This window comes from Mya arenaria, chromosome 12 (assembly GCF_026914265.1).
Source record: "Mya arenaria isolate MELC-2E11 chromosome 12, ASM2691426v1".
Lineage (NCBI taxonomy): Eukaryota > Metazoa > Mollusca > Bivalvia > Myida > Myidae > Mya > Mya arenaria.
The window spans coordinates 9,826,256-9,846,770 of NC_069133.1; the positions used below are offsets into that span (position 1 = coordinate 9,826,256).

Below are 20,515 nucleotides of genomic sequence, written 5' to 3' on the forward strand. Positions count from 1 at the left end.
TTTCACAAAAAGGTCGTAGGTTCGAGCCAAAACAGGGTAAAAGATATCTATTGGTATAGGTGTCCGCCTTTCACAAAAAAGGTCCTAGATTCGATCCTGATTAGGGTGAAAGTAGTCTAGTGGTATAGGTGTCCGCCTTTCACAAAAATATCGTAGGTTCGAGCCAAAACAGGATGAAATAGTCTTGTGGTATAGGTGTCCACCATTCACAAAAAGGTCGTAGGTTCGAGCCAAAACAGGATGAAATAGTCTAGTGGTACAGGTGTCCGCCTTTCACAAAATGGTCGTAGGTTCGAGCAAAACAGGGTGAAAGAATTCTAGAGGTATAGGTGTCCGCCTCTCACAAAAAGGTCTTAGATTTGATCCCGATTAGGTTGAAAGAATTCTAGAGGTATAGGTGTCCGCCTTTCACAAAAAGGTCGTAGGTTCGAGCCAAAACAGGGTAAAAGATATCTATTGGTATAGGTGTCCGCCTTTCACAAAAAAGGTCCTAGATTCGATCCTGATTAGGGTGAAAGTAGTCTAGTGGTATAGGTGTCCGCCTTTCACAAAAATATCGTAGGTTCGAGCCAAAACAGGATGAAATAGTCTTGTGGTATAGGTGTCCACCATTCACAAAAAGGTCGTAGGTTCGAGCCAAAACAGGATGAAATAGTCTAGTGGTACAGGTGTCCGCCTTTCACAAAATGGTCGTAGGTTCGAGCAAAACAGGGTGAAAGAATTCTAGAGGTATAGGTGTCCGCCTCTCACAAAAAGGTCTTAGATTTGATCCCGATTAGGTTGAAAGAATTCTAGAGGTATAGGTGTCCGCCTTTCACACAAAGGTCGTAGGTTCGAGCCAAAACAGGATGAAATAGTCAAGTTGTATAGGTGACCGCCTTTCACAAAATGGTCGTAGGTTCGAGCAAAACAGGGTGAAAGTAGTCTAGTGGTAGAGCTGTCCGCCTTTCACAAAATGGTCGTCGGTTCGAGCAAAACAGAATGAAATAGTCTAGTGGTATAGGTGTCCGCCTTTCACAAAAAGGTCGTAGGTTCGAGCAAACAGGATGAAATAGTCTAGTGGTAGAGGTGTCCGCCATTAACAAAATGGTCGTAGGTTCGAGCCAAAACAGGATGAAATAATCTTGTGGTACAGGTGTCCGCCTTTCACAAAATGGTCGTAGGTTCGAGCAAAACAGGGTGAAAGAATTCTAGTGGTATAGGTGTCTGCCTTTCACACAAAGGTCCTAGGTTCGTGCCCGAACAGGGTTTAAGCAGTCTAGTGGTATAGGTACCGCCTTTCAAAAAAGGTCGAAGGTTCGAGCCCGAACAGGTTGAAGGTAATCTTGTGGTATAGGTGTCCGCCTTTCACAAAATGGTCGTTGGTTCGAGCCCGAACATGATGAAATAGTCTAGTGGTATAAATGTCCTCCTTTGACAAATAGGTCGTAGGTTCGAGCCCGAACAGGATAAAAGTAGTCTAGTGGTATAGATGTCCGCCTTTCACATAAAGGTCGTAGGTTCAAACACGAGCAATTACAATGTAATAGTGTTGTATAGGCGTCCGCCTTTTACAGAAAGGTCGTAGATAAGAGGCCGAACAAGATCAAAGTAATCATGTTTTATATGTGTCCGCCTTTCACAAAAAGGACGTAGATTCGAGGCCGAACAAGATCAAAGTAATATTATTGTATAGGCGTCTGACTTTTACAAAAAGGTTGTAGGTTCATGTCCGAACAAGATGAAAGTAGTCTAGTAGTAGAGTAGTCCACCTATTACATATAGGGCGTAGGTTCGAGCCCGAACAGGATGAAAGTAGTATTGTGGTACACGCGTTCTGTTCGAATTTTCCACACAATTCGTCTACTCACTTTGAAGGAGTTTGACACCTTGTCTAGACAAGTCGAAAACGACATCCATAGAACTGATTTTGCTCTCACCCTTTTTCTTCGTAACCAAATCTTCTTCGGCGACATACGCTGATTGACCCCACAATAACCTGATTTTCTATTTATTTCTATGTATAGCTGAAGCAGAAAGTCTTCCTATTTCGAATTGAAAGATCTATGTACTTTACAATACCGACATTTTACGTCGTGATGTATGCCTTGAGCAGCCAAGCTGCTTGTCATAATCGTGTACTTTACAACACCGATGATCGACTTATTAATGTATGCATTGGTCAGCAAAGCTAATTGCAAGAATACATGTACCTTACTTCACCCACCATCAACTTATTGATGCATGCCTTTGGCAGTCAAGCAGATTCCCGTAATCATACACTTTAAAATACCGACCTTTTACATTTTGATATAATCATAAAGCAATGCAACTGATTGCCATACATATATGTAGCTCACATCTCCCACCTTTTACTTCTTGATGTTGCCAGACATATGTTCTTTAAAACACCGACCTTTTACTTCTTCATGTAAGCATTGAGCAGCAAAGCTGGTGTCCATTAATAAGGTTATCACACATCCAACCTCTTATTTCTTGATGTATTCATTTAGCACCAATGCTTATATCCAGAATTATTATGTACTTTACTACACCGAACTTAAACTGAATTATGTACTTGATAAATTATGGCACATCACCTGTTTGTGGGGCGTAAGACACAATTGTTGGCAAAAAACTGGATGATGTCATGTCAGTTAGATATTTGCAGCGGCAGATGCAAGTTTGTAAAAAAAAAGTAAATTGTTTACTAGAATTTCAAATGCCTCAATATAATTAAAATACTCTTTTTTTAAAAAAAATATCAAATCTAAAAAGCGTTTGATACATTTGAAAGGGATGTGTTCTGATATGTTTCAGGTGTGAATCCCAAAAAGATCTGAATGATTGATATTTATAAAATTGTTTGTGTTTTGCCTATCTATCGCATGCAAGTTGCAGTATAATAATGACGGATCTTACCATATCAATTAAACAGTCGGATGCAATTATAATTGTCTTATTGATATATTTATAATCATCATAAAAAATTCATGTGAAAATAATAAAAAAAAATCGCCAAACTCATAAATAATTTTAAGGTAATGGTCAAAAATGTTGTTGATGGTCATAAAAGCAGTATAAAAAATATTTTGGATGAAAAACACGAAAAGGTTAGGTTAGTTTTCAATATTCCTTGTTTATAGACGGTAGACACCAAATGATATAGGACGTTACATCTAGCAACTAAACATATTGAGCAATTTTGTTATTGCAAGATATACTTACTTATAAGACATCCACAATTATTATGTAAGTTGAAATGTCATATATAAAGCACTTTTTTATTTTCCCGTCAAAAATGTGTTCAGACGGAAAATTATGACGTTGTTTTCCTCGAAACCTTTTGTATTGCGCTATGTTTTGATCATAAAATCATTAGAAAAATATTGCTCGATTGTTGCTCAAACGTTGGTATCAAATTTAAGGTCTTGCATATAAATATATAAATTTGAATGTGGGGGGATAATTCTGGATTTGGTTGACTTTTCTCCATTGACCATGTTCATGCTGCGTATGTAATGATAATATGTTATCATAATTCAAATAATTTCGGAAAAATAAAAATTAATAAAATAGTTGTATATGAATTAGTTCAAAACACGTTCTTGTGAATCTCTTAGCCGAAGTACGGGGCGGCCTAACAACGTCTATCAATTCTATTCCTTGTTCGTTGACAGACCTCTGACAAAGCTGCGCAATGATCTTAAGAGACGGCTGTCTGACTCCTCTCTCCAATTGTACACAAACTCGTCCATAAACAGTCCATCTCTCCTATGGTCCACGTCCACGCCTGATTTGGTGTTTGATTGGCATTGCGAATGAAGTCGAAACTATTGTATCAGTTGATATTCAGACTATTCAGACGTTGTTTGTTTCGTTTGCAATGAAACCTGATTTATGATATTCAACCGATATAAGAATAATACTATTAGTAATGTATTTTTACCCATTGTTGTCGGCACATTACTTAACATTCATTAGACACAGCAGTATAGTACATATTTAATGATATTGTGTTTCAAAACTTACATACAAACTAAGAGATAAAAAATCACACAAACATGTTATAAAAATATAACCAATCACAACAAAAGCATGGGTTATTATATACACAAAACTATAAAAAACAACATGATATAACAATATAGAAAATTAAAAATTCAAACACACATAACACAAGTGGGTGTGTTTTACATTACAAAAAATAGTATCGTAATTTAGACGCGATATGTATAATTTATCACGGTAAGAGCGTTCACCATAAATTTGTAATCGGATACTAAGTTAAAATTGTGTGTCCCTAATGAAAGTTTTCATTAAGGCTGTTTTATTTTAATACAAAACATACGCTGGTAAAAATAGAGGGAAGCATATACATAGTTTGACAAACAAATCAACTTTAGTCAACACTTCTATAAAGTATTTAAGCATAATCGAAAATCATTTGATGCAATGGGTAATAATTCTTCAATATTAGAGTAACATTCCTACGATTTTCACTGAAGCAGACAATATTCAACACTAGGTATCCAAATGAGAGCAACTAAAAAAAGATTATTTGGTGATATAAAAATGAATGATGGAATTTATGCAAGCAAATACATTTTCTTTACCACTGCCATTTAGTATTCCTGCAGCAAATAGTGGGCAGTAAAAACACATGAACAGATCTTGACATTTGATGAATGGACAAGGTTCAAAGTTTAGTAACCTTTCAAAGCAGAAGGTACATACGATATATAAGTTGAAACGGATAAAGGAGCTCAATATACGTTGCCTATCGTGAAACTGGGACTTATACAGAGGACATAAGACTAGTTAACGTATTAAGAGCAGATATTATGACTGGAACAATGTCATATTCTCTGGTGGAAACCCATTATGTCTGTATCCAAATATCCACCTTTAAGGCTATTTGGACCAAGGAAAAGGCTCTTGCTCTTTACCAGCGTCTTAAACCCAGTAATGATATCCAAGTGTTGTTAGGGATAAGGTACGGGGAGCTTTAGCACTGTTCTGACTTGATAAGCGGTTTACTGATAGTATACATGAACGTCTGATACCAACAACCAATGTGTTTTTCTGTGGTGACTGGGTTTCGCAGCAGGAATTTAAACCTGCCATGTATACACAACCTTGGTTTACTGACAAAAGGGTGAAAGTAATGTTGTGGCAAATTAGTCAATAGAGAAATTTGGGAATTAATAACAAATAACAATAACAAGACAAAACCATTACGAGCATTGACGCAATGAAGCAGGCAGCAATGAATGACTGGGACACATTGGACCATGATTTATAGAGGAGGATAGAGAGGCAAAGTACCAAACATTAAGAAATTAATGTCGCTGAGTATTTGAGCTGCATTAAAAAATATTGATTTTTGCAGTGTTTTATTTTCAAACATAAAAGTAACATGTTAAATCTGCACTCTCACAGATTTACAATTTTTACAACTTTTTATTGTTTGTCTTGGAAATAGCAATTTTTTTGCGTAAAAATCTGTAAACCAATGATATAATATTGCTGACAAAAGATCGCAGATTTCCGTTAGAAATTTAATGTTTTATGGCTTAAATCGTTACTCACGTTTTAAGAATTAGGCATAAAACATCATTTTTTGAACTTGTATACTATCAGTTAATCTGCGTTCTATGTTTTTGTCAGCAGCAGTCTTATATAACTGCCTTCCATGGATTGTCGCAAAAAAATGGCTCATTCCAAAACAAAAAATAAAAAATAGTTGTCAAAACGTTCAACCTGTGAGAGTGCAGCTTTTATGTGGTTTGTTCAAACTAGAGACGTTCAACAAACGAACACTGTACAAAGGTCCCTGCAACATTGTAACGGTGTACAAAGGCAAGTGCTGCATCGGAACGGTGGAACCGTTTTTGTTAAATAGTGCTTAAATTGTCTAAGCACTTTTTTAATATGTCTATAACATAGTGTTAGTAGTCTGAATCGTTCAGCTGCCCTAATAATGGCAATGACGTTGCATCGAACCGGTTTGATCTGGATTAGAGTCAAGCATCTACATACTCCAGGCTAATTGTGAGTATACCATTTATGCAGGAAAGCGTATTCGGAGTCCATTGGAAGCCGGGTACAAGTCGCATCCCTGCCTGAAAACTCCAGCAGGTGAACGAGCCTGGTTTACAATAAAAGAAATACAAGTATTTTTTAACAATTCATTTTGATGGATATCTGATTTGATTTAATCTTGAGAAATCTAGTTTAAACCTTTATCCCTTTGGTTGTTGACAGTTTCAAAAGAATGTAACATTTTCGATTAAACTCCGTGTCCTTGCCTAATTAAAATAGGCATACTATAATCAAGTTGTTCAGTTTCAATGTGAAACAAATACCTTTAATACAAATTATTTTAATTAACAAACCTTGGATCATCTATTGTCACATTAGATTTGATGAAGTCAAGGAGCTTGTCAAGGAAGTTGAAGCAAACATTTGGCTTCCATGGAGCAGGAATGTCCTGAAATACAGTTATGTTTATAACATACATTCCCAGCTAATAAAATCGTCTATTGATAATTCTAAAAACTAAACTTACAAGATGTCATAAATTGCTACGCTTTGATCACTTTGTCCTTATTGTATATGTTAGAGTTCAAAGTTGGTTATCTACAGACAGTACATGTCAGAATGATTCGGTGATTTTTATGTTTACCATTGGCAGTTGAGGATTTTGAAAATGTTCTGTTCATTTATTTCAGTTTGATTCAGTCCCATACCTAACAACCTCCATGTCAAAGTGCATTCAGTATGGGATGGATGAAACCACATGGACACTCCTAGATGTCAAAAATTTAAGGGACACAAAGTTAAAAGCCTAATAACATCCATGTCAACGGGCATATGACATGGCTTGGATGGTCAAAATTAGGGATGCAAACGAATGGCAAAATTGATATTCGAATATTCGAAAATTCTTTCGATCGAATATTTGATTACCGAAATACATATTTTAGAAGATGTATTAAACTACTTTTATTATTCGCTTAAGTAATAGCCGGTAAATGTTTACACTACTTTGTCGTAGCCAGTGCGCGAAGAGGATCCTGAATACCCTAAATAAGCCTTTAAAATTATACATATTCAGAAAGAAAAAAAAACACAATACATTATAAACAAACAAACAACAAATATAATAATTTCAATTCCGCTGCCATTATATTTGTAAACAATGTGAATTTAGATGGATTCTCAGTCAAATAGCGTTTTCCGTAGGATGATCAGCCTCGTTCTGAGATTGGCCTCTAAATTGAGTATTACAATGGAAAACCCAAACCAACTCGGGAACTAGTAAAATAATAAAACGAAAATATATGCGGATTTGACTCATGTTTTGTACAACAATAGAGGAAATATATCCTAAAACGCTATACTATTCATTTACATTTCAAAGCACGGACATTGTGTCGAAACATGGAAGACTGTTTAAAGCACATATCTGTAACAACATTTATGTAGCACATGGCATTCATATCATCACGGCGATTTGAGCTATGTTGCACAGCTTAATTAGCAGCCATGACAACACATTGGTGTTAAACCCGAATTCTAGCCAGTTATTGTAAAAGTAGGGGACTTTTATGACGCGTGTTTTGTGTATTGTTATCACATTCACACCTCTGGTATAAGGGGCCAATCGTTGTAAAAAACAAGACAAACAAACTTTATAAACAACAACAGTGTTGTAGGTAAAAGGTTTTTTTTTATTCTCTTTATTTAACTTTTTTTTCGAATATTCGAATATCGATTTTGACATTCGAATACCAAACGTTTGATAGAATATTTGAATATTCGACTCAAAATAAAGGTCAACCAGACTTAATCTCTGTAAGATTGTGTAAGATTGAGAATTAAAAGAACATGAATCATTTACCAAAATGCCGGTAACTGACGTGCTTTTACACAGTTGTTTTACAAGTAGGAGTGTGATTTAGGGTCTTTTGGGCAAAAACGTTTGTGTGTGAATTTTGAACAAAAATCATGTTTCAATTTCATACCATTTAAATTACAGCTTTTTTATTATGTATCTAGAAATGTGATAATAATTCTCTATCCCCTAAAGGGTTATTAACGTTTTTGAAAAGAGAATAATGTTAACACTTTGATTTAGAACTTCTTTTTTAAGTGAGTAAGTTGCTTTTGCATAAGTAAAATAAATCGAATTTATCAAAGTGTAAAAAATCATTTCAAACATCATGCCAACGAGAGTGATTAATATATGTTGCCATAGCTTGTTTCACAATTGTTTTTAAATAGCACGATTTTCTAAATAAAGGCGAACGAGAATCATTCACATTTCGTGAGTCATTCCAATTAACATTTGTTAAATAGATATTTAAATACATTTATTTAATAAATTATACTTAATTAAAATATACAAAATATGCCTTACACTGGCCATCGTTGGTAAATCTTGAGTGGTGTATGTTTGTAGCTTGGTAACAATACCAGCATCATCACGGAGCCCACAAACAATCTCGGGAACACCAACAAGAACACTCTGTGTCCACCAATTTCGGAGTTTGTACCTGAAAATAATACAATGAAAACTACAGAGACGGACTCACAAGAATACACTTTGTCCACCACTTCAGGTGCGTGTACCTGTAAATATTATAATTGAAACAACAGAGGCGACAACACACTTATAATCTGTGTCCACCACTTTAGGAGCTTGAACTGAAACTAAAGAGGCGAACTCACACCAATAAACTGTGTCCACACCTTCAGTAGCTTGAACTGAAACAAAAGATGCGAACTCACACCAATAAACTGTGTCCACAACTTCAGGAGGTTGAACTGAAACAAAAGAGACGAACTAACACTAATAATCTTTGTCCACCACTTCAAGTGCTTTAACTGAAACTATAGAGGCAAACTCACACTAATAATCTGTGTCCACCACTTCAAGAGCTTGAACTAAAACTAAAGAGGCGAACTCACACCAATAAACTGTGTCCACAACTTCAGGAGCTTGAACTGAAACAAAAGAGGCGAACTCACACCAATAATCTGTGTCTTCTACATCAGGAGCTTGAACTGAAACAAAAAAGGCGAACTCACACAAATTATCTGTGTCCACGACTTCAGGAGCTTTAACTGAAACAACAGAGGCGAACTCACACTAATAATCTGTGTCCACCACTTTACGAGCTTCTACTGAACCTAAAGAGGCGAACTCACACCAATAAACTGTGTCCACAACTTCAGGAGCTTGCACTGAAACAAAAAAGGTTAACTCACACCAATAATCTGTGTCCACCACTTGAATTGAAACTACAGAGGCGAACTCACACTAATAATCTGTGTCCACCAGTTTAGGAGCTTGAACTAAAACTACAGAGGCGAACTCACACCAATTATCTGTGTCCACCACTTCAGGAACTTAAACTGAAACTACAGAGGCGAACTCACACCAATTATCTGTGTCCACCACTTCAGGAGCTTGAACTGAAACTACAAAGGCGAACTCACACCAAATATCTATATCTACCACTTCAGGAGCTTTAACTAAAACTACAGAGGCGAACTCACACCAATTATCTGTGTCCACCACTTCAGGAGCTTGAACTGAAACTACAGAGGCGAGCTCACATTAATAATCTGTGTCCACCACTTTAGGAGCTTGAACTGAAACTTCAGAGGCGAACTAACACCAATAATCTGTGTCCACCACTTTAGGAGCTTGTACTGAAACTACAGAGGCGAACACACACTGATAATCTATGACCACCACTTCAAGAGCTTTTATTTAAACTACAGAGGCTAACTCACAAAAATACTCTGTGTCCACCACTTCAGGAGCTTGTACCAGTATAAATTACGATAGAAAATAGCTCAGCGAATGCAAATGACTACTTAAAAAGGCTCGGTCAATGCTTAACACAGTAAACGAGAAACACAACACTATACGCTCAAAAATAAGGTACATTGTGTCTGTCAGATATTCTGCTCTCCAACATCGAGAACGAACGACTACGAGATATTCTTAAGTTCAATTGATATCAATTGAATATTAACAAACAATGAACTGGAAACTGCTTATTTGGTACAACGTATGTGTTCGAATACTTGTTAATTTTCAGATCCTTCGGGCTCTTTCAACATTTTAGTGTTCATGCTCATGCCTCCGCAAATGGGATAGCCAAACATATGTCTTATAATCATTTAAAGTAGTTCTGAAAACCGAACATCTATAAAAAAAGATTACATTCGCCAACTTTCCATTTTGTTACGAAAATAACGGCTAAATTTTAATTTAGTCATAAATTGTTTTTATAAAGCGAGTCTTTTAGAAGCTCACGTATTTGCACTGGGCGCTGTATAGGCTTTCGATGGGTATTTCGCCCTGAATACTAAGAAACTTAGCATATATTTTTTGTCTTCCTAACGATAAGTAGTCACTGACATGCACCCGACCTACCGACCTAATCGTACTGAAAGCAAAAAATAAACACTAGCTATTACTTAATTATTGACCTGTCACCAATTGTCAAACAAATAATTATCTGATCAATAATAGGATTATATTTGTGTAAACATAATAACACAGGGTTGCCTTATCAAATTGATTTACTGGAGATGCTACACAAATGATCATGACAAGTTGCAATAGCTGAGTTGAGGACTGGCCAATACTTGAAATCAGAAAATGGCATAAGCCGTTGCTAGTGGTATTGACAATTCTGTCAATGAAACGTTTTAATTAAACCATGACTGAAAGTGTCAGACAAAGAGGGTAGTTTGTTCCCCCGAATGTTCCCTCTTTCATTACACACTCAGTAGTTGAGATAATAATTACAGATTTCTCCCACCTCGGATAAGTAGATCCAATAATTTAACCATGCTAGAAATTCTTATCTTGCCCATGGGCGAAGATAAAATGCCCGTATGGAACTCCTTTTTAATGGTCACCACATTGTAATTACCTCCCTTGTTGAAGACTGTCGTCTGTAGCATCATGGAAACCTTGTCTTGTGGCAATATTTAAAACGCTAATTAATTATTTCTCACTTCAAATGTCACCATAAAACAATTTTCACGCACCTTTCAAGAAATAATTCTTCACTCTTCTTAGAACTATTTAAAGTCCGATTCCACTTTAAACATAATCTGAATCACTGCGCGCATATCCATGACAAGCATGAATTATCGCATACCCATACGCAATTCTTTCACTAAGCACAAAAGAGTTCCAGCAAAAATAAACATTTTTACATATTTTTTTAACTGAGGTGGGAGCAAAAGCATCTACCATAGCCGCTCGTTTAAGATAGGTAAACCTCGTTTCCGCAAAACACCCTACGCTTGGTTCGATATCTTACACTCTTGGCCATGGAAGATACTTATAATCACTGTTCGAACAGTTGGCAATCAGGTAATACCTTTTGAAACTGTTTCTCTGCAACGCGGAATGTGTGATGGTTTTGAACTCAACATAATGTTCTCCAAAAGGTTCATCTGTACTAACAGCATCGACCTCACCCGAATACACTGGAACGAATTAGATATTTCACTGATAAAAACATGCCACTATTTTCAGATTAGAAGCTTATATTCGAACAGAAAACATTCCATTATAATGTAAATTAGTATTAAACCCATACCGTTAGTATGAACAGAAAACAAGTTTATTTCCACACAAAACATTACAGTTAAATACATTAGTGAAGTACGCTAATAGTATGATAGCCCATGATCATTTTTCATTATCAAACATTTGCTTTGCGGTTTAAATAAGTTTATGACTAGTCAAAATCTTTTCAGTAACAATTATAAAAGCGAATGTTTAAACACTTTTTCAGAAAAAAATATTACGTAAAAGCATTTTGAAAGTAATTAAAACTATTTATGCTCAAAAATAAAATTTTCTTTAACAGACCAATAATTTCTGTATTCAACGGTTCTATGATTATACATAAATTTGGATGAGTACGATAAACGCTTAGAATATAATTAGATCTAATATTTGTATATAGGCTGCATCCAATTAAAAAATGAAAATCGTTTGATAGGACATTACAATGTGGGCAAATCCGTTGTTCCAAAACTATTATTCTACCTACCACCTTCTATATTTAGCTAATGCAACTGAAAACACTTTTTTATCAATAGTTTACTCTATGATATCGAAATTAAAAAAAAAAGTTATAGCATAAAAAAGTATTTTGGTTTCACACCCATTTCAAGTTCTCCCAGTCAGATTTTTTAACAGGTTTGGACATTTTGCATGCTCGTGGGAACGCAGAAAACTCATTTTAAAACAAAAATTTGAACAGACAAGGAATCCATGTTCTAGTCCAGCAGAAATTATTTCATATACTAGTATGTAAAATTCATGTTGTTGTTTGTTTTTACTTCTGATTACAGGTATTGCACTGAATTCACAAAATATCAAATAAAGTATGTGCATTACTCAGACTGAAACAAAATATCAGACTGAAATAGTATTGTCAATGTTCAATATAGAGAGTGCTTCCTGGATAACATACGGGTACTTGGTATTTAGTTATAACGTACCTAAGTAATTATATACCCTTATTAACAGCTACTGAAACCCATCCACGTACGATCAATATTTATAAAAATGGAACACTCAACTTGAAGAATAAAAGAAGTGTAAGACTTAGATGTACAAAATTACCTAGTGTGTGGGAGCCGATCGTGGCTTTCACAACAGTATAGAAGGTTTCACAGTTGTTATATTGCAGGTCTGGAGTTGGATCGGAATCTGCGGAACCTGCAAAACGAATAAATTATGTTTGTGAATACATGTGTATGGTACGTAAACGTCTGGGGACCGTTTCATTAAAGGATCTAAGCCGTACCTTCAATACAAAAATTTAAAAGGAGGATTGAGATTTGTCATTAAGTCCGATTACAAATGTATAAATCTTTCGACAGCTCGCAATTTATATCGAGATCCCGGCGACTTCGGCATAACGAGTTTCCACTGGGATATTAATTTCTGAGATTGGACCTTAACCATCAAAATTCCTAACTTTGTCTTTGTTATCTCTTTCGACTCTAAACTTTAGAAATAAAGGTATATTGAATATGACTGCCCACCTAAGACTACCACACTTGGTAAAACTATGCCCTACTTGCGGTGAGATATTGCTCAAACTTGTAGCCCCATCCACACATCTCTTCGTCTTTTTCTCCCATCATATGTTTTATTTTTGCCAGGCTCTGGTCAGTGGGGCATTCACAAAGGTAGTAGGTACCTTTGTGAAGAGAGACGGCGAACTTCCAGTCATCTTTTTTCGCATACATGGTACGCATTAAACGATTTAACAAACCCCTGCGGCATATGACGTGGGTTTGCATATTTCTGAAACGAATATAAAGCACATGTGAATGCCTAATATACTACTAATTCGACCTATAACTACGCCAATTCATACTTCGATATGGAATTTAAAAGTGGAATATTTGAATACACTGTCATCCCATTGGTTTAAAAAAATGAATTTGTAACGGCCTGCTGTATGCGGTGGATGTGCGTTCATAGTCTCCAATTCTATGCACTTGCTAGAAAGCTCAGCTGTCCTGTGAGGCATAGTAAGTTGGAACTTCAACAATCTTTAAAGCTCTGCTTTCCTGATGGTTGAAGTGTAACGGTCCCCTGTAGGCGGCAGAGGTCTACAGCGACGGAGGTGCGTTCATAATAATATTCCGTATAAAACGGAAGTACGTTCATACCGGATGTAAACTTGGTTGGTAATATGCAAATTAGCAAAGCCCGGGTTGTGTGAGAATAGAGAAGTTAGTATATATAAAGACCAGTGGACCCCTTCAGAGTCGAGCATGCTTTTCCCTGAAGTGATATGTTGATGTTTCATTTCGCCAGAAAGCTCGGCTATCTGGTGTTTGTTTGTTTACCGTCGCACGTTACAAATGGTGGCAGCGATGGGATGATGACAACTGCCGAACGGAGTTGCCTTACCCATAAGATCAGTCCCAGACCAAGACTCGGGACGAGTTTTCACGGAGGGGAAAGTAATGTAACGGTCCGCTGTATGCGGCGGATGTGCGTTCATAGTCTCCAATTCTATGCACTTGCTAGAAAGCTCAGCTGTCCTGTGAGGCAAAGTAAGTTGGAACCTCAACAATCTTTAAAGCTCTGCTTTCCTGATGGTTGAAGTGTAACGGTCCCCTGTAGGCGGCAGAGGTCTACAGCGGCGGAGGTGCGTTCATAATAATATTCCGTATAAAACGGAAGTACGTTCATACCGGATGTAAACTTTGTTGGTAATATGCAAATTAGCAAAGCCCGGGTTATGTGAGAATAGAGAAGTTAGTATATATAAAGACCAGTGGACCCCTTCAGAGTCGAGCATGCTTTTCCCTGAAGGGATCTGTTGATGTGAGTTTCATTACGCCAGAAAGCTCGGCTATCTGGTGTTGGTGTTTCATTGGCTCGCACGTTACAAATGTTCCACTCACCTATATCTGTATGAGTTTCTGTTTCTGAGAAACCTTAACCACTTACCCCAGCTCATGGTTATTTATCCATTTCAGAAGATGGTCGATCTGTTCGTCCTTAAATTCATCTCTTTTCACCATTCCCTCGTATCCTCTTGTCAGATCAAAACTAACATTATCATAATTTGAAGGTTTAATAAAATATTTCCTCTGGCTTGTATCATCGTGAAATTCTCTGTTAATATCTAATGAGAAGCACCCTAGTTCTTCAGGCCGATTTAAACCTGAGTTTGGGTAATCAAATCGTCCAATGTCGGTGTTAAACCTCGCCATTTTGAAAGTAAATGATAAGATTTATAAAATCCATATCTCTTAAATTTTCTGAAAATAGCTTTATATTGTCAGAAGCAAGTCTCGTATATATGTTTGTTTTGTAATTGGAACCCTATATTCGATCTTTTTTGACAGACATTATCTTTACATTGATTTTATACGTGTCACTATATCGATCCCTTCCTTGTTTTGCTTCGGGCCTAGTGTAAGATGAATGTAAATCAGAATAGAAATAGAAGGCATTACATCAGTCTTGCGCTAAGTCTTCGATTTGCTGTTTATTTTGGACTAAATAAAGAACTTTGAGGAAAACAGTTATACAAGATACGTACCTTGTCAAGGGCGATACCATATGTGGTAACCAGTAACATACATTGTTTGTAGTAATGCCGAAGAGCTTGATACAATGTAAATCGTACTCTGTTTAAGAAAGCCTGGTAGCCCAAGTAAGTAGCCATCTAAAAAGCACGTACTTGTGTATCGGACACATTAAAGGCATTCAAAGAGTATTGAGACCGAGTCCGAAGAAATGCATTTTTGGCTGTTGTTGCGAAACATATTACGTTATTGATACTTTTAACAAATGTCCATACCGTAATTATAATACTCCGTATATCATGCAAAGGTAACGGCATTTTATGGAAAAAAATGTGCTTGATCTAAAACTTGAGACTTATAAGATTGCAAAACCTCTGGAGCGCAATTTCTTAAAGCGCAATAAAGAGTCAAGAATACGTTAATGAACATTAGAAATATATAATTTTAGGGATATATTGTGCGTTTAATAGTATTTAAAATACGATATTTTTGTGACGTCTTTATATTAAACAGCTTGACGTCATAAATGTTAAATTTATCAAAGGCTACCTCAACATCACCGATTGGACGCACACATATGAATATACACTCGCAACTAGAAGTCAGAGTGATGTAGTTGTACACTGATTTCTGCCAACTCGATTTAGATTCATTTGAACATTCAACTGTTTTAACTTATATATTCTAAAGTGAAAATACACACATAAAACGGTTTGCACATTATGGTATTCGTACCAATGAAGTAGATGGTTGAAGCAACTACTGAAGTTCATATGAGTGTGTCGCGTTGCCCCATATGATTTTAGTATAGGTTATAGCCTGCTGATTTAAATGACCGAAACTAGAGTGCAGTTAAGTTATGTGCTGTTTTGTATACATTATTTAATTGGTCTAAAAAGGATTGGAATTCGATTTATTTGAAGTATTGCAAGGTCAAAAAGTTAACTGGTAATATTATTTACATTAAAGACTGATATTTTATATCTACATTAATCTTCGTAAAGGATATACTAAAAACATGAGTCATCAAATATGCAAATAATATACGTATCGAATTCCTTAAATAATAGTCGTTATAGCAGGTTGATTTTTAAACTGTTTCATGCAAAGAAGGAAGTACATTAAACGACAAAACAGAGGTTACATAACACTAATTGTACGTCAACATGTATATGTAGCTACTCGTACAAGAATTCATATGTTGCAGTTCGAATTTGATTGTGAATCGCTATTTGTGCTGTCACTGCCACTCACTGAACATTTTGCTTTCGATTTTGTCTATATCGTTTCTGATTATTTTGTGTTTAAATGTAACGCAAATCGCAAATTTGACATGTGTCCTCCATACTTGCTAGGCGCTTTAATCGTACATATCTTGATGACGTAGTACTCAAAAGAGTCCATAGGATATCTGTGTTTTCAAAATTTTAAGTAAAGAAATAACAATTTAAAATGACAGCGTTAGAACTTTGAGTAAGTGAATTGCAACAGCATGTTTACTCCAGTTTTCTTAAAGTGACACTCTTATTCAAAATCAATACATACACATGTACAAAAAAACTAATTTTTGAGTGATAAACCTGTAACTACATACTAAATAATGCATTTATGGAAAATATTAATTACTGATAACAATATTGTGACCGTGTATTTTATAGTTTTGAAAACGCAAAAAAATCCTCGGTATCCTTCATAAGAACCATTGTTTTTGATATTTATTCATCTTTTTTTGGTATATTTTAACTCTTGTATTAATTGTGGTAAAACTTATTTGGGAGTAAGTTTGCATCTTTAAGATTTTGTACAAAGCCAGTATTTCTTAAAATATAAAGAATCATGCCAACGACGACAAGTAATTTTATTTTATTTTTAAAGAACTTAAAAGAACAAGATGAATAGTCTGAAATTCAACTTGTTACACGACTGTCTAATTCATTGATATCTCGCCCTGCACGTAGCCACTCAGTCACCAAAATCAGGCATGAGATTGACCATATTTTTGATTGTATCAAATCTGCTCATGAACTCGTTTGGGTTCCGGAAAGATAAACAATCTTGGTGGAGTCGAGCAATATGTTTTGCAATAGTTGTTTCAAGCTGCACTGTCACAGATTGAACGTTTTGACAACTTTTTTTTGTCTTGGAACGAGCCACTTTATGCGAAAATGCATGGAAACCATTTATATAAGACTGCTGACGAAATATATTGCAGAATTTCTTTTTAAAGTTCAAAACTTGATGTATTATTTATTTTGTTAAGCCGTAAGTAACGCTTTTAGCAATAGACCATAAGTTTTTAAACGGAAATATGAACATCTGCGATCTGATCTTTTGTCAACAGTGTTATATCACTGATTTGCAGATATTTTCGCAGAACTTGGCTCAATCTAAGACAAAAAAATAATTTGTCAAAACGGTTAATCTGTGATACTGCAGCTTATCTTAATAATGATGTTATAAATATCAAATTTTAGCATCAGCTTCACAAAACCCTTTCTGACTATCCCTCGCATTGCCTCAATGGAATATAGATTGATGCCAAAACTATTATTTTTAATATCAATGTATTATTATGTTTATTTGACTTAAATGATGAAGAAAGAATATGATTTGTATACCTTCATAAAGTTCATAACAGCTACGTAGCCAAAAAATCCCCATTTTTAAAAATGCCAAAAGTTCCTTATATTTTAATATAGCACGTAATCGTGCAATGGATATATAGTTATCGACAATTTGACTTTCACATGGCAATGCAATATTTATTATGCAATTCGAATAGTTGGTGCAAAAACCATTTCCTAACGTCGGGTTGTTAGGGCAACTTTTGCCTTCACTCGAGTTGAGGTTGAAGAAACTATAACATAATACCGGATTGTTGGTGCAGTAATTATTGTATTAACTCGGGTTGTGGGTGCACTCAATATTGCCTAACTTGGGTTCAATGTGCAGTTACTATTGCCTTTATTAAGGTTGATACCGCAGTAACTATTGCCTAAACTCGGTTCGAGGGTGCAGTACCTGTTGCTTTAACTAGGGTTGTGGGTGCAGTAGCTATTGCCTAAATTTGGTTTGAGACCGCAGTAACTATTGCCTTAACTCGGGTTATGGGTGCAGTTCCTATTGCTTAAACTCGGGATATGGCTGCAGTAACTATTGCCTAAACTCGGGTTGTCCTTGAAATAACTATTGTCTGAACGTTGCGATAGGTGCAGTTACTATTTCCTCAACTTGGGTTGTTGCTGCAGCAAATATTGCCTAATTTCGTGTTATGGCTGCAATTATTATTGCCTAAACTCGGGTTGTGGCCTTAGTAACTATTGCCTCAAATTCGGCATGTGGCTGCATAAACTATCTCATACATTGGATTTGGAAAGTAACTATTGCTTTAACTCAGATTGTGGGTGCAGTAGCGATAACCTAAACGCGGTCTATTGGTGCAGTAACGTTTGTTTAAACTCGAGTTGTTGGCTCAGTAGCTATTATCTTATCTCAGATTGAGAGGCGGTACATATTGCATTAACTTGGGATGTTGGTGCGGTAAATATTGCCTAAACCCTGGTTGTAGTTGCAGTAACTATTGCATTAGCTCGGATTGTGGCTGCAGTAACAATTCCCTAAACTCAAGTTGATAACTATTGCTTAGTTTTGGGTTAAGACAGCAGTAACTATTGTCTATTCTCGGGTTTAGGCTGCAGTAACTATTGTATATACTTAGGTTGATTGCGCAGTAACCGTTGCATATACTCAGGTTGAGATGGCAGTAATTCTAATATAAACTCGGGTTGTGGCTGGACTAAACTCCGTGTGTTGGTGCCAAAACATTTGTTAAAACTCGAATTGCGGGTTTAGTAGCTAATGTGTTTATTCGGGATGTGGTTGCGGTAAATATTGATGTGGTTGCGGTAAATATTGCTTAACTCGGGTTGAGTTTGAAGTAACTATTGCCTTAACTCGGGTGGTGGTTGAAGTAACTATTGCTTCAACTCAGATTGTAACTGCTGTAGCTATTGCATAAACTCGGATTGTGTGTGTAGTTACTATTGCCTTTACTTGCATTGTAGGTGTAGTAACTTTTCTCTCAACTTGGGTTGTCGATGCAATTAAATTGCCTACACTCGGAATATGGATGCAGTAACAATTGCCTCTTCTCGGGTTGTAGCTGTGGTAACTATTGCCTTAACTATCTTTGAGGGTGCAGTACTTATTGCTTAATATCGGGTTTAAGATATTGTTACTATAACCTAAATTCGGTTTGCAGATAATTTTCCCTTATCTCAAGTTGAAGGTGCGGTAACTATTGCTCGGGCAACTCGGGCTGTGTGTTCAGTTACTATTGCCTCAACTCGGGTTGTGTGTGCAGTAACTATTTCCTCAACAACTCGGGTTATGGCTACAGTAACTATTGCAGTAGCTCGGATTGTGGCTGCAGAAGCCATTGCTTAAACTCGGGTTGTTGATGCAGTTACTATTGCTTCAACTCGGGTTGTGGGTGCAGTAACTATTACCTCAACTCGGATTGTGGGTGCAGTTACTATTGCCTTAACTCGGTGCAGTACCTATTGACTTATCTTGGGTTATCGATGCAGTAGCTATTGCCTCAACTCGGGTTGTGGATGCAGTAGCTATTGCCTAAACTCGGGTCTAGGTCCAGATACTATTTCTTTAACTCGAGTTAAAGGTGTAGTAGCTTTTGCCTCAACTCGGATTGTGGATGCAGTAACTATTGCCTAAACTCGTGTTGTGGCTGCAGTTACTATTGCCTTATCTCGGGTTGTGGACGCAATAGCTATTTCCTTATCTCGGGCTGTTGGTGCATTAGCTATTGCCTATACTCGGGTTGTGGGTCCAGATATTAATTTCTGCGTTTGAGTGAAACGAATTAGAAGAAAATTATTTTCCCTTGTAATGGAATAACCGCCAGGTGGCGTTTTATATGCACGAGTGATTCATAGGCACGAGTATTTCGTGCGTATATAATGTAAAGGCATTCAGCGCTGGGATGCCGATACGCTCACATCGATACAATTGATTGTAAATTTCTACAAGCAAATGTTTAAGGTGAAAGTTTTCTGTTATTATGCAATTTCATCATATGAATGATCTTTTTGTTCTCACTTGTATACATAGCGTTGTAATTGAAAATTGTATATTTTGATATAGTACGTGAAATGAATCATATAAATGATATGCAATTTATACCTAACTGTTAGGGAGCTTATGGGTGATAAGGCCCAACATCTAGTGGTACGAGACAAATCCTGTAAATCTGGATGACAAACGGGCAGAGGTTTCTGAGTTTTCCCCAGATGGAGGGTTTTATCTCAGTTTTTCCTCGGCCAGTCGACCACGTCTGTAAGCTCCATTTTTTGTCAGGCATGATGTTAAGAAGACATACTTTGCTCATGTTGCAAGTTCATGCTGT

The 20,515-nt window shown here is 36.3% G+C and overlaps 1 protein-coding gene across 2 annotated transcripts; it reads right to left on the reverse strand.

Moving 5' to 3' along the window:
- Positions 1-3,993: 3,993 nt before the first annotated feature.
- On the reverse strand, positions 3,994-14,850 carry LOC128212017 (decapping and exoribonuclease protein-like). 2 transcript variants are annotated; one of them, XM_052917235.1, is made up of 7 exons: positions 14,507-14,850; positions 13,239-13,345; positions 12,656-12,751; positions 11,397-11,505; positions 8,405-8,540; positions 6,378-6,472; positions 3,994-6,130 (listed from the first exon to the last, which is right to left on the reverse strand). In XM_052917235.1, exons 1-7 carry the CDS (start codon positions 14,770-14,772, stop codon positions 6,028-6,030), a joined length of 912 nt encoding a protein of 303 aa, XP_052773195.1. In that variant the 5' UTR covers positions 14,773-14,850; the 3' UTR covers positions 3,994-6,027. The 2 variants fall into 2 exon arrangements, with proteins under 2 accessions (XP_052773195.1, XP_052773194.1); XM_052917234.1 differs by having other exon boundaries at positions 13,116-13,345.
- Positions 14,851-20,515: the final 5,665 nt, after the last annotated feature.